The 24,653-nt window shown below is 53.6% G+C and overlaps 1 protein-coding gene across 6 annotated transcripts in view; it reads right to left on the bottom strand.

The window, feature by feature from the left end:
- Window positions 1-15,271: 15,271 nt before the first annotated feature.
- PPM1F (protein phosphatase, Mg2+/Mn2+ dependent 1F) overlaps window positions 15,272-24,653 on the bottom strand; it is a 28,631-nt gene continuing 19,249 nt past the window's right edge. For 4 of the 6 annotated variants that reach the window (XM_053588866.1, XM_053588865.1, XM_053588864.1 and 1 more), the window contains 4 exons: window positions 24,277-24,465; window positions 21,702-21,845; window positions 19,015-19,108; window positions 15,272-18,202 (listed from right to left, as the gene is read on the bottom strand). In XM_053588866.1, coding sequence (XP_053444841.1) covers window positions 17,823-18,202; window positions 19,015-19,108; window positions 21,702-21,845; window positions 24,277-24,465 — 807 coding nt within the window. In that variant the 3' untranslated portion in view covers window positions 15,272-17,822. The other 2 variants (XM_053588867.1, XM_053588868.1) reach the window with 2 other exon arrangements.

Genomic DNA, 24,653 nt, shown 5'->3' on the forward strand with positions numbered 1-24,653 from the left:
TTGATATAAAGATGAATATGATCAATACTGGGTTCACTGTTGTTGACATTCATGTTTGCCTTCTGATTTCAAGAGGAATTTAAAATTAAAATGTTTTCGTGGGCCTTTGAAAGTAATGCGGGTAAGTCGGCCCTGTCTCAGTCTGGGCCTCTTTGGTGGCTCCGCGTAACTGGAACCGGGCTGTATGCTTCCCAGGATATCACGTCAGGAGATGCACAATGATGTGGTGGTCACCACAGTGACCTGGTTATGTGGCCAAGTTGGTGTGTGTCCAGCAGGTCTTTCTACTGCAAAGCTACCATTGTCTCTTTGCACCAGATGAGTATTTTGCGGAGAGATGTTTGCCACCACAACAGCGCTCGGGTTGTCTGTTTCTGCCTGATACATTCCTCCTCAATAGCGTGGTATTACAAAAGCCATTTTATTGAGCCTGTGAGCCCTGTGAGTAGGACTTTGGGCAGGACCCAGCAGGCCCAATTTCTTGCTGCTCCATAATGCCTGGCCCCCTGCCGGAATGACTCCACCTTCCAGGAGTGACTCTCATGGCTGGAACTAGAGGCCCACTTCCAGGTTGGCTCCAGGGTGGGGCTAGTTCAGTAGGGATTATTCACTGGAGCCACAAACGTGTGGTCTTTCTTCGCGGCTTGAGGTTTTCACACCGTAGCGTGAAGTGCTCTCTCGGGACCTGAGAGAGCACTTTCCCAGAGAGAGAAAGATCCAAGAGCCCCATGAAAGCTGCAAGGTCTTCTGACTTGACCTTGGGAGTCACACAGTGTCACTCCCACCATGTGGCATTGGTTCCAAGCAAGTCCCTAAGATCCACCCAGATTCAAGGGGGGCAGAAACTAGGCTTGCCTCCTGGTAGGGGTGTGGCAGTGTGTAGGGGGAGGAGAGTTTGTTGAAACTGGGTTTGGAGACGGGGCGCAGTGGCTCACACCTGTCATCCTAGCACTTTGGGAGGCTCAGTCAGGTGGATTGCTGGAGCTCAGGAGCTGGAGAGCAGTCTTAGCAAGAGCAAGACACCATCTCTACTAAAAGTAGAAAAACTAGCTGGGCATCGGGCAGGAGACTGCAAGAGGCTGAGGCAGGAGGATTGCTTGAGCCCAGGAGTTTGATGTTGCTGTGAGCTATGACGCCACGGCACTCTACCCAGGGTGACGGAGTGAGATTCTGTCTAAAAAGAAAAAGAAAGAAAAAGAAAAGAAAAGGAGAAAAGAAACCAGCTTGGAAAATGCAAAAAGCATTTTTCTGTATATTCTGCAAAATTCTGTTCCTCATCCACTCTCCACCCCTCATCCCTGAATCTTTATTTATTTATTAATTTTTTTGGACACAGAGTCTCAAGCTGTTGCCATCGGTAGAGTGTGGTAGCATCACAGCTCATGGCAACCTCCAACTCCTTGGCTTAAGCAATTCTCTTACCTTAGCCTCCCAAGTAGCCTCCCCTGTCACAATGCCTGGCTATTTTTATTGTTTTTGTTGCAGCTGTCATTGTTGTTTTTAGCTGGCCGGGGCCGGGTTCGAACCTGCCATCCTGGGTGTATGTGGCTGGCGCCCTGCTGACTGAGCTACAGGCACCTCCAATCCCTGAATCTTTAACTGTCCTGCCTGAATGAATCCACCACTATGATGCTTACCAAATGGCGCTTTCTCTCCCTCCACTACCCCTTTCAGCCCCGTGAGGTGGTATTGTCTTCCTCTCTCTTTAATCAGTGTGGGCTCAGGGACACCTGTGTGGTGCAGTGGTTGGTGGCCCTGGCTGTCATTGGGATGCCCCGGTGGCCCCAGACTTGGCCAGTGGGCACCCTCAGGCTGGCTCCCCATTGTTACATATACGTGTAAAAAGTTTGCAGTGACATCTCCTCCAGGTTCTTTCCAGCCTCCTCCTCCCCATATTTGTAATTCCTATCTCCAACTGTGAGAAACTTGGCTCCCGTATCCTCAATAGATTCGTTCAATTTTCCCATCACACCAGCTGCTTCCTTGGAGTCACGCTGCTGCTGTCTCCAAGGGAAGAAAGGACAGGGACGAGGAGAAGTGCAGGAGCATCCTCGACACGCAGGAACCTGCCCCTCCCTCTGCCCCAGGCCCCTGACGCTGCTCTCCCGACCTCTCTGTGGCGAGCAGCTCTCTGCCTCTTCCTGGGCCCATTCATTTCTGTCTGGCTTCCAGGAGGGCTTCTTTCTTTTTTTACTTCTTTACAATTTTTTTAAAATTACAAAACCATTTCATGTTCATTTTTACAAGCTCAAATCATGCAATCGTATAAAGCATAGCAGGAGAGTTTTCAGCCACCCCTTCCATGCTACCCCTCAGAGCTAACAGGCTTTTTTCCTATGCGCCGATGTTTTTCATAGTGAAATAGGATAGTTTCATATATTTTCATTGCTTATATCCCCCAGATCACAATAAATCTTACTACAATCTGGTTCTGTCACCCAGGCTGAAGTGCAGTGGTGTCCTCATAGTTCATAGCAACCTCAAACACCTGGGCAAAAGTGATCCTCCTGCCTCAGCCTCCTGAGGAGCTGAGACTACAGGTGCCCACCACAGTAAGAGGCTTACTTTTTCCTCCTTCCCTCCCTCCCTCCCTTCCTTCCTTCCTTTCTTTTTTTTTTGGCCGGGGCTGGGTTTGAACCCGCCACCTCCGGCATATGGGACCGGTGCCCTACTCCTTGAGCCACAGGTGCCGCCCCCTTCCTTTCTTTTTCAGGGACAGGGTCTTGCAATGTTATCCAGGCTGGTCTTGAACTCTTGGCCCTAAGCAATCCTCCCATTTTGCCCTCCTGAGTCTCTGGTATTATAGGCGTGAGCCACTGAGCTGGGCTACCACAGTCTTTTAAACAGACACACAGGAATCCATTAGGAGAATGTATCATCATTTATTCTCTCACCTGCAGTCTGGGTTTTTAAGGGTGACAGCTATTTGTGCTGGCTGCTGGTGGCGCTTGACAAGGGGAGGCTGGCCCGTAGAGGAGAGTGAGTCCAGGGCACTGTCCCTCAGTCCTGGAAGATTGCACCCAGCTGCTTGCAACCCTCCAGGTCCCAGCTCCCACAGGAGTCTTCCCTTGATGGTCCTGGTCTCCCAGTGGCCCCGGGCAGGGCTGTGCCCTGTACTTTCCCAAACCTCCCCTGTGCCTTAGTGAACTGTCCCTGTAGTAAACTGGTGGTCCTATTCACATGTGTAATCCATCTGTACACAGGGCAAGTGCAGCCTGGCCTCATGGAGGGTTTGTAAGACACTGTCACCCACACCGTCCCCAGCTGTTCCAGTTGTTGCAGAAGGCTCTTGTCGCACACAAATGCATTAACTTCCCCACCACTAAGGGAGGGCTGGTTACTGCTGCTGCACAGAGAGAAAATCCTCTGCTGTGGCTATGCTGAGGGGAGCGGCTCCTCTCTCCCCACCTTTTGCTGAGTCTGTACTTATTTTCTAAATTGAGCAACTGATCATTTCTTGAGAGGAGAGGTTTCAGCGAAGCCCGCTGGAGACGCGCTGCAGGCACAGACAGAACGCTGATTTCTAAGACTTGTGTTCTGTTCTGACTCAGCCTCACGTGCAGCCTCGCGACTCTCACACACACACGCACACGTGCAGGTGATGGCCAGGGGTAGGAAGGCAGGGCTCTGGCTCTCTGGAACACAGCAGCCTGGGTCATGCTGCTCGTGGGCTGTGATCTTGGCTCTCTCCTCCTCTGCTTGGGGATCAAGATGAACGTTGGAGCCACACTGGCGACGGAAGAGGCACAGCCTGTTGAGCCGAGGCTAGTGCACAGCCAGCCAGCTCTGCTTCATAGGGGTTCACCCCAGGTCCTGATGATTTTCTTGGCTCAGTATTCACCCCCCAGCTTAGTCCATGACCTTGAACCACCACATCCTTTGGCTACGGGTCTGTCAAATACACACATCTCAGGCTTTGGCTGGAGCCTGGCTGTTGGGCACCTCCCTGGGAGGCCTGACCACACTGCCTAGTTATTGGAGTCTGCCCTGAGCCTTTCAATTTTTTTTTTTTTTTTTTTTTTGAGACAGAGTTTCACTCTGTCGCTCTGGACAGAGAGTCGTGGTGGCATCATACATAGCTCGCTGCAAGCTCAAATTCTTGGGGTATCCAAGAATCTTCCTGCCTCTGTCTCCCGAGTAGCAGAGACCATAAGCCCCCACCACCAGGCCTGGCTCATTTATCTATTGTTAGTAGAGTCGGGGTCTCGCTCTTGCTTGGGGCTGGCTTCAAACTCCTGAGCTCAAGCAATCCTCTTGTCTTGGTATCTCAAAGCGCTAGGATTATAATCACAAGCCCCCCACTGGGCTGGGCCAACCTTTTCATTCTTTACAGAGGTATAATCATGCATAGGGAACTGTACCAATCTTAAGTGCATTAAAGAATTTAGGTAAATGTATTCATCCATGTCACTGAGGCCCAAATCAAGATGTAAAACATTTCCATCACTCCCCAAGGTCCCCTTTCAGCCTGTGCCCCACCCAGCGGCAACCACTATTTCAACTTCTGCAACTATAGATTCATTTTGCCTGATCTTGAGCTATGTACAGATGGAATCCCTGAGGCTTCTTTGCCCTCTGGCCTGGTGTTCTCTGAGGCTCTGTAGCTTCCAAGGAAATCCAAGTTATAGATGCACAGTCCCTGTTGAGAATGGGCCACAGGAGGCAAGTCCTGTCTCCTCGCACTGGCTTGCTGTTCCCTCTTGCCAGAATGCTGTTCCAGCTCTCCTTTCTTTCTCAGCAATGACATGCCGCCTGCTTTCCGCGTGCAAGGAGGATGAGGCACAGCCCCCACTCCCGGCTCTGCCTAGGGTCTGTTAGTTTTGTGCATTTGTCTCAGGTCTTACTTACAGGCTCAGCATGAATGGACATTAGTTAAATGAGTGGACAGGAGACACTGTCCCTGGCTTCATCCACCTGGACTTCCGAATGCATCAGGCTCTTTGGCTCCCCTTGTGACAGGCCCACTGACTGAAGGCTTCCCCTCCTTTCTGGAACAGAAGCCAGAAGAAGCTCTGAAAAGCACCAGGCTGGCCAGTCTCCCACCCAGATCTGTGTAGCAGCTTCCAGGCTCACATAGAAGGTCACGGATGATGAGATCTGTGACGGGTCCAGCCTCCCTCCACTGCCCCCAGGCCACTGTCCCAGACTCGTGACCCTCTGAGTCCATTTCCAGGTTTCCCTGGGCCTGCCTCCCTCCTCGCAGCCTGCCCACCTCTGCCCTTCTCACTCACGCCCTAAGGCCTAAGGACAGAGCTCCACCCCAGGAAGGACATCTCTGTCCACTCGTTTCCCCACCCCACAGTCCAGACTAGTGAGTTACACAAAACAGGGGCCTAGCAAGTTCTCGTGAATGACGGATCTGTTTTGATTCTTGAAATACGTTAAAGTTTTTTTTCCTTTCCTGATTTTGAGAAGTCATTATCAAAAATGTGGGAAATACAGCCAGATCCAGTAGCTCCCACCTGCAATTCCAGCACCTTAGGAGGCCGAGGCAAGAGGATCACTGGAGGCCAAGACTTCAAGACCAGCCTAGACAACAGAGCAAGACCCAGCTCTACAAAAAAATTTTAAATTAGAAAAACATTGGGAAAATGTAAAAATTACAAAAATAGTAATACAAAAACCAAAACGGAGAATCCAGCTACCTAGAGGTAATTACGATTGCAACTGTGGTATAATTCCTTTTAACCTCTTCTCTGTGTGTAGAGTACATACATTTATATACTTGTGTACATAATCAGAATCATGCTTATATATACTTAGCATGTTTTTGTTATTTAACATCATTCATCTTAAGTTTTTCCTTGATTATTTTTCCTAAATTTTATTTTCTAATTACCGCAGAACCTGTGTAAGTTGACCACCCAAGGGACTGTAACAAACTGGTTAACTCAAGGAGGTGGTCTGTGTAGGGAGATGGTCAACTAGGGAGGTTCTACTGAATTTAAATTTCCTAGCTGTTGGTTTTTTATTTAAAATTTTTTTTTATTTTTAATTTCAGCTTGCTTGTTCATTCTTCTTTGTTTGAAGTACTTCTTTTTTTTTAATGTTCTTCCTTTGGCAATTCTCTTTCCCGTTGCCTCCCCAGTAGTGGGGATGGCAGACACCCACCACCACGTCCGGCTGTTTTTGATGTTAGTAGAGACGGTCTTACTAACTGGCTCACTGCTGCTCATACTGGTCTCGAACCTCTGAGCTTAGGCAATCCACCCGCCTCGGCCTCCCACAGCGCTGGGACTATAGGAGTGAGCCACCATGCTCGGCCTCCTAGCTGTTTTTTATTTCCTATTTACATTTCCTAAAGTTATTTAGGAGCAGCAGTTTTGAACACTGAAAGAGACCTGTCCCACGAGCAGCTCCTGATGGAGGACAGTTTGGCTGCTATGGTAGTAGTGACAGCCTGGAATGATCATTATTCCTTGCCCACATTCCCTGTGGTGCCCCATCACTAGGCATCCTGGTGTTTGCGGGTTGTCCCAGCTCAGTCATCAATAGTGTTGATCCCTCTCAACGGCGTCACAGTTTGGACAATAAATTATATGATCCTCCTTCAAGAGGGCTCAGGGAGGGGGTAGGCAGTGTTGGGGAAGTGGGCTAGAGGCAGCTCCTGGGCTCCCCAGGCAATTGGGACGAAGGATGGCAATGCTCACCCTTAGGGTGAGGTGGAGCCTGGGGGCAAGGTAGTGACTTTGAAGACATGGTGGAAGGGTCCCTCGAGGCCAGGAGTTTGAGACTAGCTGGGCAACGTAGCAAGACCTATGTGTCATGAATATTTATAATCATCTTTATGCAGGAATTTTTTATAGAGTCACCACTGCATACATATCCCTATAGAGAGAGAGACAGAGGGGTCCACATCACTTTTCAAGGGACACAACCCAGGAGGCGCGTGGAGATGTGGTCCTCACTACTAGAGGTTGCTGAGTTGGCCACCCCTGGCTCTTGCTTTTCTCTTGTTCTCACTCACTCAGCAGCTCAGTTGGTGGAGGACGAAGCCATCCCAAGTATTTCAGCAATGCCAGGGGTAGGGCCTCAGCCAGCTGGGAAGGAGAGAGTAGAATATTGAAATTTCTGATAATGTATCATGCTTTTCTCCCTAAGCTAATCAGGTCTCAGATGCTCAGTCTTAAAATTCGGTGTTGTGGTCTGGCTCACGCCTGTAATCTTGCAGGCTGAGGTGGATGGGTTGCCTGCGCTCACAGGTTCGAGACCAGCCTGAGCCAGAATGAGACCTTGTCTCTAAAAATAGCCGAGTGCTGTGGCAGGCACCTGTAGTCCCAGCTACTTGGGAGGCTGAGGCAAGAGAATCTTTTAAGCTCAAGAGTTTGCGTTTACTATGAGCTATAACACCACGGCACTCTACCAAGGGCTACAAAGGAGACTCTGTCTCAAAAAAAAAAAATAAATAAAATAAATAAAAGACACATTAGTCTGGTGTTAGTAGTAGTCCTAGCTACTGGGAGACTGAGGCAGGAGGATCACTTAAGCTTAGGAATTTGAGGCTGCAGTGAGCTATGATGACCATGGCACTTCACCCAGAGTGACAGAACAAAACTCTGTCTCAGGAAAAAAAAAAAAAAAGATTAAAAGTTGGTGCTGTGTAAACTGTATTTCAAGTAAGAAAGGGAGAAGGCTCGGCACCTGTAGTTCAGTGGCTAGGGCGCCAGCCACATACACCAGAGCTGGTGGGTTTGAATCCAGCCCGGGCCTGCCAAACAACAATAACTACAACCAAAAAATAGCCGGGCGTTGTGGCCAGTGCCTGTAGTCCCAGCTTCTTGGGAGGCTGAGGCAAGAGAATCACTTAAGCCCAAGAGTTTGAGGTTGCTGTGAGCTGTGATGCCACGGCACTCTACCCAGGGTGACAGCTTGAGACTCTGTCTGAAAAAAAAAAGAAAAGAATAAGAAAGGGGGAGGCATGTGTGGACCATCCCAGCCAGAGCTCTAGCTTGACACGCTATTTTCTCTTATTCCTGCAAACCCGTGTCAGTAGTCCCATGGCCCATGGGAGAGACAGGAAAGCAATGACCTGGCTCAAACCTGAGCCCTGCCACCTTCTGCGACCTTCGGCAGGGGACCTTCCTCTCATCTGTGAATCAGAGGTGGAAGCAGTGGCTGTTTTCACTCCAGCTCTGAAGTTCTCAAGGACATTCCACAGGCCCCACCTTGGGGCCTTGGAGATCTTGCTTTTCTCTGGGCCCCAGGTCTTTACTCTGTCAATAAGGTGGGGTGAGCCCGACAGAGCCCACATGTATGTCTTCTCGGGGCAGGCCCTGCGCTAAAGATACCACACAAAGATGAAGAGAAAACAGCCCCTGACCGAAGGGCTCATCACCTGATGGTGGGCTGAGGTGCAAAGAACCACAAAACGGCATCTCCTCAGTGCTGAGATGAGGAAAGCGAAGCACCGGGAGTGGCGAAAATGTCTCAAGCCCACGTGGCTTTTTACAGGCAAGAACAGAATTAAAGACAACTCTGACCCCTGGTCTTAAAAGTAAAAGGTGACTCAAGTCAGCACACACTCAAATTGCTCAGTCTCTGGGGTAACCAGGGAGATGCGAACGGAAACCACAATGAGATACTGACTTAAACTCATGACATTGGCAAACAATCAAAAAGTCCAATGGTGCCGTGTGGAGGGGAGGATGCGGAGCTGTGGTCACCCTGTGCGTGACATCAGGCACCAGGGTTTGGTGGCTGGGCGAGAAGACTTAGCTCGGTGGCCTCCTGGCCGCGAACCTCTGCTGTGTCCCACAGGCCTCTGAAGCTGCTGCTGCTGCTAAAACCGTTGCAAACCTAGCAAGGGGCCTGGATTTTAATCTGCAAATTAATTAAGTTAATTTTAGCTTTAAGTTACATTTCAATCCATTTAATTTTTAATTTGAATTAATTTGAGTGTTTTTTGTTTTTTTTTGGACAAAGTCTCCATCAATTGCCCAGGGTAGAGCGCTGTGGTGTCACAGCGCACAGCAGCCTCAAACTCCTGGGTTCGAGTGATCCTCTTGCCTTAGCTTCCAGAATAGCTGGGACTATCGGTGCCTGCCACCACACTCAGCTAGTTTTTCTTTTTTTTTTTTTAATTTTAATTTATTAATTTATTTATTTTTTGAGACAGAGTTTCAAACTGTCAGACCTTGGTAGAGTGCTGTGGCATCACAGCTCACAGCAACCTCAAACTCTTGGGCTTAAGCAATTCTCTTGCCTCAGTCTCCCAAGCAGGTGGGACTACTGGCGCCTGCCCCAATACCTGGCTATTTTTGTTATTGTTGTTGTTGTTGTTGTTGCTGCACTTGTCATTGTTTTTTAGCTAGTCCGGGCCGGGTTTGAATCGCCAGCCTTGGTGTATATGGCCGGTGCCCTACCCACTGACCCACAGGCACCACCTTTATTTATTTATTTATTTATTAGTAGAGATGGGTGTCACTCTGGCTCACGCTGGTCTCGAACTCCTGAGCTCAAGCAATCCACCCACCTTGGCCTCCCAGAGTTCTAGGATTACAGGCGTGAGCCATCACCCCTGGCCTAATTTGAGTTTTAAATATAAACGATTTCATTTTAATTTACAAATGACATAGCCAGCCCTGGCCAGTGGTTTCACTCTTGCCATATACCCTGGAGAAGCTCTGGTACACGGGGGCCAGCAGAGCGGCCAAGAATGTTTGTAACAGTTCTGCCTCTGCGAAGAGCTGGAGCCCACTCTGTGCAGATGAATCCAGGAAGCATATGCTGGTGACGAAAACACAAAGTATAAGAATACATATAGTAAAATGCCATCTTCAGGAAGATAAAAGACAAGCAAAACTAAATAGCAGCGTCTAGCGACATACGCGTAGTGGGAAATCTGTAAAGAAATGCTGTAGAAAGTTGATTCTAAACATTTAGGATACTGGTGGTGGGGTGAGGGCTAGGGACACCCTAGGATGGACTCTGGAAGGGGCTTCGATATTATGGGCACCTGGCGAGGTTGACTCACAGTTAGGCTTTAGAGCTGATCAATGATGTCGATTGTCTAGGTATTGATGTCAAAGACTTCGTTCTTTTTTTTTTAAAGATGGAGTCTTGCTCCATCACCCAGGCTGGAGTGCAGGGGCACCATCATCACTCACTCTCACATGACCTTGAACTTCTAGGCTCAAGTGATCCTTCTGCCTTAGCCTCTCTAAGTGCTGGGACTACAGGTAAGAGCTACCAAGCACGGCCAGTACTTCTTATTTTAAAAATAGTAAGAACTTGGTCAGGTACCAGGCACTCTGAGCAACAGAGCAAGACCTCATCTCTAAAATAAATGGAAGCACCCGTCGGGCTTGAGGACTGTTGGGAGCAGGGATAGAGTGACTCCCGGGTGGGCTCTGCGCACTGCGGGTCTCCCCTTGGCTGAGCCTGAGGCCCCAGAGGGGCGACAGCCAGTGGCTTGTGGACTTCTGAAATGGGACTGCTCCCCATGAGACCCAGCCCCCCTGGACGTCAGTGGCAGCTCCTAAGAAACAGCTTGGTAAAGTGAGGCTTCTTAATTCACGGGGAACACGATGGTGCAAATGGTCAAGTTATCATCTAGGGAGGACATTAAATGCACCCAATTCTAGCCAGTTCTTGCCAGTGAAATCTGTGCATGCAGCTCTGACCCTGGGACAGCTCCTACACTCAATCTTTTTCATCTTTAGCCACTTCTCTGTGTTGTTCTAGACTCTCCCGGCACAAAGGCGCCTTCCGTTTCAAGAGGGTTTGCTTTTAAACTGCATTTTCAAACACTTGCTTGATGAGTTTGTTCTATGCTTGGAATCACATCTTGTTTTTCTCCTCTCTTTTCCAAGCCGTGTCACGTTGTTAGATGACTTCTGTAGTTTAGGAAAGGTGGAGCACATTTCATCACTCTTTATACTCTTTAAAACCTCTATAGTCAGGGCAGTGCCTGTGGCTCAAAGGAGTAGGGCGCCAGCCCCATATGCCAGAGGTGGCAGGTTCAAACCCAGCCCTAGCCAGAAACTGTAAAATCTCTACAGTCATTTCATATTTCAACTAGAAATGTCCAGGTTCGAAATAACCAGGTTGTGCTGTGTTGCCCGTGGCAGTCGTAAAAGTGAGTGTGGCCAGAGGCCACCAAGACTCCACAACCCTTATTAGAAGTGGATCTGTGTTTGTAGATAAGGTCCGGGGAAGGCAGGAAGCAGGGCCCGGGATGGGTGCTTTGAGCCAGGTGGGCCTCGAGGGTGAGTGAGGAAGAGGTCTCCTGCTCAAGGACAGGATGACTGGCTGGGATAGTGTCCAAGGAGAGGCTTGCTGGGGAGGCGTTGCAGGGACACCATGGGTCCCTGTGCTGCTTCCTGAGCTGACACCCGTCCAGGACCCTCTGTGCGGGTTGGACAAATCCTCAGGGCTGGCTCCCAGGTGGAGCCTGCACTTAGTCCTTGGGAGGCCCAGATGTCCAGAATCCTGTCAGCTGAAGTCCCAGGAAGCAGACCCAAGACAGCTTCATGTGCCAAGGGCCCCAGCTGAGGTCCTGTCCTGGACGGTTCAGAGCCCGACTGCCCCACATGAGTCAGCCAAGAATGGAAGGGCCTGCAGGACCAGAAGGGGAGGTGGGGACCCTGGGATGTCCTGACAGGTGCCACTTTTAGCCTAGATTCCTGCTTCTGTTTTCTGGCTCTGCCTCGGGACAGTCTGGCCTGGGGGCCTGCCTTTATACTGAAGTCTCCGTTGGTGGTGCCCCCAACTCTGCTCCCCACCCCTTCCCCAGGCAGACTCGCGGCCTCAGCTGTCTGTGCTGGACTTAGCTAGAGGTTTGTCCTCCCCCCCACCCCACCCCCCGCGGTCCAGCTCAAGTCCCTTCCATCCCACTCACTGGCCATCAAGATGGCCTTGTTCCATGGGTAAACCACCTCCAATCCCGATCTGCCTGAGGCATCCTCTGCCCTTCAGGCCCATCCCATCCCACCCAGTGGGTGATCTCCAGGCTCCAAGCTCTCTGAAAAATGGGGGAAGTGGGGAGAACATGGAGGCACCATCTATCTAGCTGTGGAGCTGAGACTCAGACGCATACGTGATTCATTAGGGAACAGTCAGAACAGCCTGGGGTGGGGAGGGGAATCAGTGGTGAGCAGGTGGGGTGGGGCCCAGTAGGGATCCCCAGTCTGGGCATCCCTGCTGGGTATCTGGCTTTTCTGAGGGTGCCCCTTCTGTGGGGGGCTGGCACATGACTCTGCCTTCCTGGCACCTGGTCCTGGAGGGTCAGAGGGCACACATAGTCTTAGGCAGCTAGCACTGGCAGAGGGACCCCGAGAGCTCTCTGGGTGGCTGGAAGGGGGCTAGAATAGGTAGAGAGAGGGGCCAGGAGCCAGAGGGACGAGTGGGAAAACGCAGCTTCAGGCAGTCCAGGGCCAGCTGACCCAAGTTGGCCACCTTTTGGGGAGATGTTCAGGACTGTGTTTGGGGGGCTGTGCAGAGGTGTTTTTAATGCTTTCTGCCTCACCTCATGGCCCGAGCTCATTTGCTCTCTCCAGTCTTGACGTGAAAAAGGAACCAAAGGCTGAAACGGGAGTTTTGAAGAGCTGGAGGCATGCAGGACCAGAGGGGCAGCTGGGCCCAGGAGCACCGCACCTGTGAGTTATAGCAAGTCCCACCTTGGTGACGTGGTAGCCGGCTGGCAGCTCCCTTGTCCCAGTGCCTGGAACAATGTGACAAACACCTGGCTGATGCCAACTAAAGCAGTGGTCCCCAACCGTTTTGGCACCAGGCACAAGTTTCATGGAAGACAATTTTTCCACATACTGAGGGAAGGGGGTGGATGGTTTCGGGATGATTCAAATGCATTGTGCAGTTGACTGTCCCCGGAGGGGCCCCCTCATGTGTGTGGTTTACAGTGTGGTTATCGCTCCTGTGAGAAGCCAGTGCTGACAGGTGGCGGAGCTCGGGTGACAGCGCCAGTGCTGAGGAGCGGCTGTAAACACAGATGAGACTTTGCTGGCTCCCTGGCTCGCTTCCTGCTGCTCACCTCCTACTGTGAGGCCCAGTTCCTAACAGGCTGCTGACCAGCTGACCAGCACCGGGGTTGAGGACTACAGCACTAACGTACTGAATAGCTGAGTCCCCCGACTGGCTGCTTCTGAGTCATCTGGACTTGAAATGACAGAGTGCAGATGGCTGAGGGCTTTGAGAAGGTGCAAAGTGGGGCTCAAAGGGCAGTTTCAGGTGCACTGGGCATGTGCTCTACACCAGGGCCTGGGGGCCAGCCCTCCTGCATGTCCGGGCTGCTAAGAACCAGTCACAGCGCAGGGGCTAAGGAATTCACTCCAGCTGACCTTGGGGTGAATGAGGCCTCATAGGTCTGGGCTGGAGATCGCAGTTGGGGGTCACAGGTATGGTGCAAAGTGAGGCAGGCAGGTGGGTCCTGCAGAGGCTTCCCTTAAACTGTACTGGATGCAGTGGTCCTGAGGCTGGTTCCTGATGCCTGTCCAGGCAGCTTTGCAGGGCCAGTCCCTTCTGGCTCCAAAGGCAGCCCCAGTCACCAGCAATAGTGTGCCTGCTCACCAGGCCACACCTCAGTGGGTCACTGTTACAGGGGTCCGCACTCTGTAGCCACCGTCGTCATTGCCAGTCTACCCTGACTGAGATTAGTTCACCTCACCTCTGCTGCTGGCTGACGGCCTTGAGTGTTTTGGTAAAAGCATTTGACTTTTTAAGAGACAGTCTTTGCTCTGCCACCTAGGCTGGGGTGCAGTGGTGGGATCACAGCTCACTGCAGCCTCTAACTCCCAAGCTCAAGTGATCCTCCTATCTCCACCTTCCAAGTAGCTGGGACTATAGCTCCCCCACCCCCCATACCTGGCTACTTGTTCTAATTTTCTTGGAGGGGAAGAGTGCCAGGCAGGCTGAGTATGGGGTCAGCAGGGGTGGGGAGAAATAAAACCCCTAGTGCTTCCTAGCTGGAATGTCTCAGAAGTATCAGGAAGGCAGGAATGCTGGCAGAGGCTCTGTTCTCTGCAGGGAAGTGCCTGGGGCAGTCCAGGCTCCTGGCTGAAGTAAGGGGCCTCCAGGTGCTCCCGTGTCTCCAGGTTCTTGAGGTCCCAGAGGCCAGATCCTGCTCCCATCACCCTCCTGCTGCTAGTGGGGGTGGGCTCGGGGCCTCAGGGCCTCAGGGATAAAAACCAGCCTGGCCTGGCTAGACCGGAGGGACCAGGAGCTGGCACAACTCTCCACAGAATTCATCTACTTACTTTGGGAGGTATGTAGACAGCCCCCAACCTATCAGCAGCTTCCAAATACACCCTGCACATCTGAGGGGGCCAGACAGTGAGAAAAGCAAGCAGGACTTAGCAGACAGAGACTCAGAACTCATGGTTTATTGGCACTTCTGCACAGTGGGCCCCAGAAGGAGAACATCCTGCTGGACCCTACATTTGAAACTTGTTCCTAAGAGCAGAGGAAACAGTCATCCTGTTTCAGACCACGGCTCCTAGGAGATGCACTGAGCTGTGCAGACAAACCTTTGGCAAGGCCAGTGCGGTGCGTCTGGCAAGGCTGTGGTGCCCTGGAAAGTAGTACAGGACTCCAGGGGCTGCAGAGGGAGAATCGGGCAAAACACAGCTTCCTTCGCACAGGCCCACTGGGCTTTTGTTTAGCTGGGACGGGGCTGGGCTTGGGAAAGGCCAGGGCTGTCCTTCCAGCCCTGGGACACTGCTGAGGTAGCCGGGGCCTGCAGTGGGCAGGAGACAGGCTGCGGTCAAGGGCAGGGGCTGGCCCAGGGTCCTCAGAGAGCCTGTGCTTCTCCCGTGGGTCCTGGGACCCTGATGTCACACCATGTCCCTTGCCCCCTAAAACAAACCTATTTCCTATTCTGAGGCTGGGGCTGCCTCTGGGACTCTGACTAGGTACGTACAGAGTACCATCCGCCCCCACCAGCCTGCAGTACCTGTAAAAGCCAGGCAAGGCTCATCTCTCCGGCTTTTGTATTCTATATAAAGCGCTGGCATCTGTGGCTCAATTCTTTTCCAACCCACTTAATTTTAAGTATAGACACTAATAATACTTAATCACCCCTCCCCGCTGGCGGTTGGGAAGGGCCTTTAGCTCTGGAGCATCTCCCAGGACGCTCCAGGCTCACCTGGAGCAGCGCCTGCAGGTTCAGTATAAGCCCTGTGCCTCACAAAAGGGAAGCCAAGGCCAGAGAGGTGGAATGACTTCTAAACTCATACAATAAGCAAGTGGCAAAGCTGGGGCTTGAGAAAGGGATTGATTTCCGGTACAGTGTCCCTGGCTAGGGGTCCTCATGGGACCATAGCCATAAAATGAGAAGACCCAGGAGTCTTGGAGGCTGAAAACGCCTGCTGACTCCCAGCCCAACTCCAGTCAAGATGGAGGAGCCCTTCTCTGTGCCTAAGTGCTGGCACAAGGACAGCCCCTGCATGGGGTGGGGGGATGGGGGCAGGGCAGCCCCAATACTGGCTACCAGACCTCTGCCAGGCAGGGGCTTGGCCATCCCCATCATAGTGGGGCTCAAAGGTTGGAGGAGGTGCTTGTATAAGCTTAGGGAGACTTCCTGGGGGAGCCCCCGGCCAGGGTATGACTCACACCACCAAATGTGACCCAGACCTCCGCAGGGCGAAGCTCCACTTTTGGCAGCCATGGACAGAGTAAGATGAGCAAAGAAAAGAGAAAAACAGAAACCCATAGCTCCCTCCCTCCCAAGGTCATGCTGCAGGCAGGACGGACTGGCAGTCTGTGCTGAGGCCCCCCAGAGGCAGCGGGCCTTCGAGTTAAGCTGAGCAATACCTGGTCCTTGCTGGTGGCCAACTGCTCGTTCTCTGAATGACTATGTTTAAGATGCTTTTTATCAAACCTTGGGCCTGGCACTGACTGCATGGTCTCAAGCCCTTCACGCTGGGGGAATGAGGGGAAGGCTGGGCATCCAGGTGATAGGCCCTAGCAAGGCTGGCTCCTCTGCTGGACTTGCTGTAGGTGGGGTGGGCTCCTGTCCCTCTATAAAGCTGAGAGCAGGGCCAAGACACTCCTTCCTGGGGCCCAACTGTCTGCAGGTGGGCTCTGAACACTCTAGAGCAGCAGTTCTCAGCCTGTGGGTCATGACCCCTTTTAACTGTATTAAAGGGTCACACATTAGGAAGGTTGAGAACCAGTGCAGGGATCAAGCTTCTTCCCCCTTTTTACCCCTCCCCCAGAAGTCCTGGCTGAGTCACCTATGACCCTGCCTGGACCCACTGGCCACTGCCTGAAGCAGCCCTGGCTGAGGCTCAGCCCTCCTGAAGCTGTTCTCTGGGGGCTTCCTGAGCCTGCTGACCCATGTCCCTGTCTTCTGCCTGGCACCCTCATCCAGCCCTATTACTCTGGGCTCTGCACATGCTATGTGAGCTCCCCAAAGCACCCAAGTGTGGTCACTTGGGAGCCCAACTTCTCCAGGGGGTGCCAAGAATGGGGAGCTCTCCCACGGCTGTTCAGGTCACAGGGCAGAGCAAGGCAGGGGAGGCCGCCAGCCCTGGGGCTGAGACAGGAGCTGTGGCCTGTGCCATTGGACTCCCAGCAGCACCCCCACTGCTTCTAAGCCAGACGCTCAAAGGCTGCCTCTGGGCCAGAGCCTCTTAATTGTCCTTCCCCATGAGACCAGCATGATTACAAAGTCGCAAGACATTCAGGGCCTTCCAGTCAAACATCAGCAAGGTCCTGCTGTCTGGGCTCCAGCCAGAGACTGCCTGAGCTCCAGCCTGGGCCATGGGGGTGGGTGTGGAGGTGTATGGGTAACGGTCACCCTGGTTGCCTGGAGTCCTGCAGTCAGGCCCAGGCACTGCCCTGAAGCAGTCATAGATCCCTCAGGGAAGCTCCTGGGGCACTCCGAATCACGAGGCAGAAAGGACTCTTCCACAAAGATTCTAGCCAAAATCATGCTTGCCCAAGAAAACAAATCCTGCTTTTGTAAAAACTTGAACACGTCTATCAGAATCTATCACGGGCACAGCAGTTCTAGCTTGGTTCTAAAGCTGTTTAAGGCACTTGAATGGCTTAACACCACCTGGAAAAGTTCCTATTCCAATCCTGATTTTGAAAATAAATTCAATAATACTGCAAAAAAAGTTTTCTCAAAAAATAGTTATAAAAAAAGTAAATACTTAAGTTTTCTAAGGAATAAAATAAACACTAAGCTCTGCTTAAATTATATGACACAACGGGTCACCTTGGCACTGATAAAACCTGAAACACTGCTTCTGAATTAGACTTTTCCCTGGAAAAAACCCCAAACACACCAAAGACACGTGTGTGTCATTCTGAGCTTCTTTTCCCAGGGTGCTCGAGGGAAAAGAGAGCGGCCCAGACAGCCTGGCCCGTGCAGCAGGGGTGGCCACTGCGGACCGGACCCCTGGTGCTCCCCACTCTCTTCTCCACAGGGCTGCCTCTCCCCATGGGGAAGCCAGTGTGGCCACCAGGATGAGAGCACTGGGCCCAACCCCTGTGGCTTCTGGGTCTGCCCAAAGGTTCCACCCCTATAGGACTGCGTCACTCCACCACACACCAGTGTCTTTGGTTTGGCTCCCACGGGTGCCTATGGCCTCTGGTCCCACCCTTGGCCCAGTGGGACCAGGAGCAGAAGCCAGGACGCTCCTGGGCCACCCTCTCTTTGGTGAGGTCTCCCTTAGCTTCCTTCTGCCAGTGCTGTTCCACAGCCACCGGGTGGGCAGCGGCTAGCACCTTGAGCAGCTCCTGGGTGCTGGGGAAAGCGCTGTGTATGGTGCCACCCCTGCCCACTGCCGGCCACCGCCCTGAGGACCCTGAGGAAGAGAGTCGCCAGGGCAGGAGAAGGGGCCAGGCAGGGCCTGGACCACCTAGCCTCTCTGTGGAGCGTGGGTCTCAGGCTCCGAGAGGCCAGAGGGCAAGTCGCGGCTCCTCCTGTCTGCCTGGGAGTCCCCTGCCCCTCGGCCCCCGCCCTCCAACAGCTCTCGGGGGTCTCTGAGGAAGACCACCATGACTGTGATGTTGTCGTGGGAGCCCCGCTCCCGGGCCTCAGTCACCAGCTCCGCAGCAACGTGGAGGCCACTGCCCTGCTGCCTCACCAGGTGGCCCTGGACGAGGCCCACAACTTCCTGGAGAGGGACAACATCGAAGAAGCCGTCACAGGCGAGCAGCAGGTAGTCCTCAGAGCCTGCCAGCTCCCGGGACGCCACGTCTGCCTCCCCAGACACGTAAGGCTTCTGGAAGACGTCCCCTGGGCACGGAGAGAAGAGCCTCAGTCAGAGGACCGCAGGGTCAGCCGATTCCTCCTCATCCACCCAGGTCACCCCTGCGGGGATACAGACCAGCCTGTGCTCTTGGGGTCGGTCACTCCCTTTTGTGAACTGCCCAGGACCCCTGACTACAGCTAGTGAGCTCTCCACCCCTCTCCTCCGGCCACCCTGGTGTAGCCCAGACAACCAGTGACAGGAGTAGCGTGAAGAGGGGCTATTAAGTAGGAGCCACACTTGCTGAAGACAGAACCTTTCAGTTCAGGGGGGAGGTGGTCAGAAGGGCAGATGACAAGTCCCAGGCACGAGGGTGGGGAGGGAGAGACTTTTCAATACTAGGAGGGAGGCAGACATGGTCACCAGGTCTCAGCCTAGAGTAGCTGTATACTGAGAAAATTGGGTCTTGGGGTGTGTGTGGGGGGGAGGCTGCTATTTTTATTTTTACCATAAGACAAAAAAAAAAAAAAAAAAAAAAAAGAACCACCAGCACAAATGTGGTTCTTGAGGCAATAAAGATAAACCTCATTTAAGGAATGCTGAAGACTTTTCTTCTAGGAAGGGCTTCCTACTAGACTTTGGGGGAGCTGCTTTATAACACACAGTATGACCTAAGCTGTAATTAAGTATGGAAAGAAAGACTCTCAGGTGTTTGTGGCTGATGATAGCTGATGACGTCACCCCGACACAGGACAGACTCTTCTCAGCACCTCACACTGCCATCCTGAACTCCCGCTGACCGGGCAGCACGGTCCAGAGGCCGCCCTCTCCCCGCCTGAGCCCACTCCTCGGCCCTCACCGATGGCTCTGGAGACGGCCAGGGTCCCGTTGACTCTCCAGCAGTCCATGTGAGACACAAAGCCACCCAGGGCTTCGATACGCTCCTTCTCGTCCTGCAGGGAGACAGCAGAGCTGGGGTCTGTGTGAGCAGAAGCCGAGCTGCTTTCTAAGTGGGTGCTCAAAGCCGCAGCACTTGAACAAAGCCAAGGAAGTGAGAGTCATTAAAAACAGCAAGAAATTACAGATACGGAATGGCTAACAGATGGACTACCAGAGGCTGCTGAGCGCCGACCTAGGCCCCAGACATAAATGACGGCCCCCCGGCTTCCCTGTCTTTAACTGGGAAACACTGTATCCTGAAAGCTGCTGAGACAAGATGCAGCCTGAGACAGGTGCGGCAACCCAGCAGGACCCCTGACGGTGCTGTGCCTGCTCAGTTCTTGTCCTCCTCAGCTCAAGCTCAGCCCCAGGCACTGTCTCCACTGCACAGAGGACCACGCTGCTCCAGACCTAACCTCCTACCAGTGGATAGGACCAGTCCAGCCACTGGTCCTATCAGGTCCCAGGAAGGGGAGGTTTCCGAGACACAAGCCTATGGCCCAAGGCTGATGGAGTGCACCCTGCCAGTCAAGGGAAGGAGGGCATCCCTGATCCATATCACATTCAGGTCAACCTCCTGACCCACGGAACACTCAGAGTGACAGCAGCTTCTGCCCTCCTGGGCCCTGGGATGTGGCACCTGCTGATGTGAAGACTCTGATGTCCCAGGGAACACTGACCACTGGACAGACTGGGCTGTCGGCAAGGTGCCCTCCCAGGGCAGATGCACACCCACTTCTGGGGGCCTGGGGGACAGAGCCCTCCCTCCAGGGCTAGCACCAAGGACCAGGCCTTCCTGAGAGAGTGTCTGCTGTATGTGCTTATGTGGTGACTGGACCCACAGCTGGTGGCCAAGTAGAAGCTGTCACCTGTTCAAGCTGAGCTGGGAGCTTTTAAACCACAGAGGAGGCAGGACCAGGGTGCCTGGACGTCTCCTCTGGGTCTAAGACCACCCCCCATGCTCTGAGCAGGGGAGAAAGAAAGTCAAAGGGACCAGGGAGGAGGAAGGAGAGAAGGGGGCAGAACAGAGGTTGGGAGAGAAGGTGGGGAGAGAGGTGGGTGACAGACCCATGCACGTTCACGCACGCACGCACGCACAAAGACTCCTGCAGACCAGCGAGGCGCTGCAGATGGGTGCGGCCCCCGCCCCTTAGAGGCTTCCTCTGGGAGGGGCTGTGAGTGCAAGGGCAGCCCAGCCCACGGCGTGGGAGGACGCAGTTGGAATCGTGAGCCTTTCTGCGCTTCTGTCTCCCACACGTTCCAGCCCACTCCAAACCCTCAATGCCTGCGAGGTGGGAAGAGTAGGCGGGTGACGGAGGATGAACTGCCAGCTGCTCCCTGGGGCCCGTTGAGGGGGAGTACACAGCCCACACCCTTCCACCCTTGCCTAAAGGGAGGGGCAGCAACCGAGGAAAGCAGACCCACCCGCCACATCCCTGCTTGGGGTGAGGTCTCCCCTTGCAGCCAGGGGCTTAGGCTTTCCAGAGCTTGGATCCTTCCTTCCTAAAGCCTTGGTCCCCCACAGGTGATGGCTGTAGGGGGAGGGCTAAGTCAGAGAGTGGGAAGACACTGGGGCCACAGAGCCATGATCCCCACCCCAGCCATGAGCCCAGTGCCCCGTGCTGGTGGAGCGGGTCAACCCCTCTTTACAGGCTGCCCGGCTCCAGGTCCCAGAGGGCTGGTGCTGAAGCAGACCCACATGACAACAGCCCACCTTCTACCCTGGTCCTGCACTGCGTCTTCCTCCCCTCCCGAGGCTCCCACCCCCGGGACCCTGGGGAAGCGACTGCACTGCACCAGCACAGGCTGGCCCTGCAAGGAAGGCAGCTAAGCCGCCCAAACTGTGCCTCTCTCCACCAGCCATCCCACTTGTCCTTCAGAAATGCTTGACCCTGAACAACCTCACGTACAAAGTTCTGAGCTGTTGCACTGTCTTTAGCACCGACTAAAAAGCTGTCAGTGTCCACCCACAAGGGACAGGATGACGACTGGAACGCAGCGTGGCCCTGAGAAGGCATGGGGGCTTTGTGTGCTGATGTGGAATTGCCCCTCCCAAGGGCACAATGAAGTGAAAACAGCACCAGTGAGAAAGCAGGGCTCAGCAGGGCACACAGGCACTCCTGGACGTCCCAACACTGACCTCAGGAGACAGGCAGACTGGACATTTTGTGAGACGTGGCCTGTGTAGAAACATCCTCCTCATGTCCAGGGAGGACCCCAAGCCTCCAGGCAGGCGAGTGACCACACAGTCCCAGGGTGGCAGCACAGCCCCAAGCCCGACTCCTCCCAGCCCTGTCCATGTTGCCTCCTCCTGGGACTCTCCTCACCCACACCCATGGTCGGCTGCTCCCTGCCTGTGTATGATGGGCTCTGCACTGGGTCAGGATGATCCCACTCCCTGGGATGCTGTTGGGGCAGAGGACTCACCCAGCTCTCAGGAAGGGCTCACTTGAGACCCCTGACTGCTCGTGTAGGCAGGGCAGCCCCCCTTCGGATGGTGCTAGGATCAGCACTTCCCCAGGTGCCCAGACTGGGGTTCCCCACAAGGGCCAGGCATGACTGGGCCTGGGAACTCCCCAAGGAGGAGGCAGGGAGGGAGCCCCTTACCTGCCGCTCTGGCCTGTGTGGCTCCATCAGCGTCACCACCTGTCCCTGCTGCACCAGGACAACCTGGGAGTCCCCCAGCCAGGCGACGTGTAGGGTTGTTCCCACGATAAGCACACATACCCCCGTGGTGCCACTCTGCAGCCGCTGTGGGGAGAGAGGCCCACACGGTGTGAGGAGGGTCAAGCGCCCTCGCTGCAGGCATGTGCCGTTCAGACTCAACAACCTCAGCAAAAAGGGCACTGGCCACTGAGGACTGATGGCTGGCCGGGAGGACGCTGGCGTCACACTGTGTGAATGGGGAGCACGGCCTGCACCATCCTGCTCTGACCAGACTCTGGAAAATGCAAACTCATCTGCAGTGTCAGAAAGCAGAGGGGCAGCTGTCTGGGGAGTGGCCGGGAAGACCAAGGGCAGCATGAAGCTTCTGGGGGTGATGAACGTGTCCTTTGCTGCGGTGAGGGATTCCATATACTATATAAACCCAAACTTACCAAATTACATGCTTTAAATATACACAGTTTATTATATGTCAATGACTCCTCAGTAACGCTGTTTAAAGAAAATACCATATCTCGCCATTTCTAATGCACTCCCGTGTATAATGTGCACCCATGTTTTGGCCCAAAGTTTCAAGAAAATGCCCCTTGAGAAGTGGCTGCCTCTTGGGCAGGGGAGACACATCTGGGGAGGACTAATGCTCCCCTGGTAAACACGCAGATCTCACTGCCTTCTTGTGACTGTTCACTCCGTGAAGGCTGCCTCTTTCCCCTTCTCCTGGGAGCTCTTCCCTCCCTGCCACATCAGGGGCTGAGGCTGAAGTAGCCATGTGTGCACGCGGCTGGTGGACAAAAGCTTCTGAGGCCACTCTGCCTGCAGGCAGCCAGATGGGTCCCCAGGGCCTAGATGGGGCTCCAGGTTCCCTCTTTGTTGACCCACCTCACTAGCCCCTCCCCTGATGATGGTGCTCAGGGGAGGACACTCTGGCTCACTCCCACCAGATCCCAGATAATCCAAACTGGAACCCTGTGGCCCAGCGGGCTGAGGCGGGAGGGCACAATGGGTGGCCCTAGGAGGCCCTATAGGCTCCCAGACCAGACTACCCACGTATAATCTGAATCCTTATTTCCCTCCCAAAATTTAGGCAAAAGGTATGTGTTATACATGGCTAAATACAGTAACACACTAACGCAAACACCTTCAGAGAATGCTTCCCTACTCTGAGAGGCAGCCCTGTCACCTCCTGGGGTGTCAACCTTTCCCTGGCTCCTGGCACGGCTACCCATATGGCCTGGTCTCCAGGTGAGATGCACATCAAGGTCTGCTCAGGGCGTTGTCGCGATGGTGCACATTTCCCTTGGCATCTCCCCACCAGGGCAGGTCTTTCAAGCAATTGGAGCCTCAGCTTCCCAATGTCTAAAATGGGTATGGTATTAGTATCCCTCTCATGGGGCTGCCAGGGAGACCTAGTGAGACTCTGCAGGTAGGTTCAGAGGGCAAGTTCACAGAGGAGGGACTGCTGTGTTTGTGTTCTTCCTTCTTTCAGAGACAAAGACCTCATCTCTACACATGGCTGTAACTCCAGAGGAAAGAAAGTTCCCAGCAGACACCCAGCAGGGCCTGCTGAGACCCTGCCGAAAAGAGCAGGTGGAAGGTGGGTGGTGTACTGATCGTGTTTTCAATTCCTATATTTTATCATGGTTTGACATCCTGTGGCCTTGGTGACCCTGGAGAAACTGCCCTCCCAGGATGCTGGGAGACTGCAGAGAAGGCGCCAGAGGAGCTTCCCTCTCCCCCCTCCTTCCTGCCCAACCCTGGTGCTTCCCTGTGTGGCCTGTGTGGCAGGGCACGACATGCCCTCTCTTCTTGGCAACTGTAAGTAATAAACTCTTCTTTCAAGGCACTGGGCTCTGTGTCTGTCACTTTGCCATACCTGATTAAAACAAAATCCTGGGAACATTTTAAAACAGGTTGTCCTGGCCAGGTGCAGTGGCTCACGCCCATAATTCTAGCACTCTGGGAGGCCAAGGTGGGTGGATTGCCTGAGCTCAGGAGTTTGAGACCAGTCTGAGCCAGAGCAAGACCTCACCTGTAAAAAAGAAAAAAATAGCTGGGTGTTGTGGTGGGAGCCTATAGTCCCAGCTACTCCAGAGGCTGAGGCAAGAGAATTGTCTGAGCCCAGGAGTTTGAGGTTGCTATGAGCTAAGACACGACAGCACTCCACTGGGGGCGACAAAGTAAGACTTTGTCTCAAAAAAAACAAAACAAAACAAAAAAAAAAAACCAGGCTGTCCTCCCCGATGCAGCCTGGAGACCCTCTGTAGTGGGTCAAACCCATGTGGCTGAGGGGCCCAGGATGCTGGGTCAGGGCAGGCTCTGCGCTATGACCATTCAAATGAGAACTGAGCCTCTCCCGCACCTTAAGGATGCAGCTCTGTGATCACCCGCAGTGTCTAGTGAGGACCTTCTGACGCCAAATCCCACTTGGGTGTTGGGTGTTTCTTCCCCCCGCAGAGGTTGGGTCTCTGCTGGCCTCCACACTGCACTGAGGCCCGGCCACTGGTTCTCAGGGTCTCACCTCGCGCTTGGCTTTCCTGAGGAACATCTGGTCAGTGTGTCGGAAGGCTTCTCTGAGGGCTCTTGCGGGGTTTGTGGGCAGCTCCGGCTGGCGGGCAGCGTTGGCGTGCACGTGGACAGCGGCATAACGTGCCGCGTCCACCCCTCCATGACCGTCAAACACAGCGAAGAAGGCACGGTCCACAGGGTCCTGGCAGGAAAGGCGGGGGGTGGAGGGGTCATGGACCTGCTGGCCTCACACCAGCCACTCCTGAGTGGGATGGGACCCAGACACCAAGTGAGGAAGGGTCTGGAAGGATCAGCAAAGTCTCTGTCATCAGGCTGGGCGGCCTGGCTCCTGCACTTGGGATTGGGGAGATCTGGAAAAGGACAGCCCTT

The sequence above is a fragment of the Nycticebus coucang genome, chromosome 4, assembly GCF_027406575.1.
Source record: "Nycticebus coucang isolate mNycCou1 chromosome 4, mNycCou1.pri, whole genome shotgun sequence".
Lineage (NCBI taxonomy): Eukaryota > Metazoa > Chordata > Mammalia > Primates > Lorisidae > Nycticebus > Nycticebus coucang.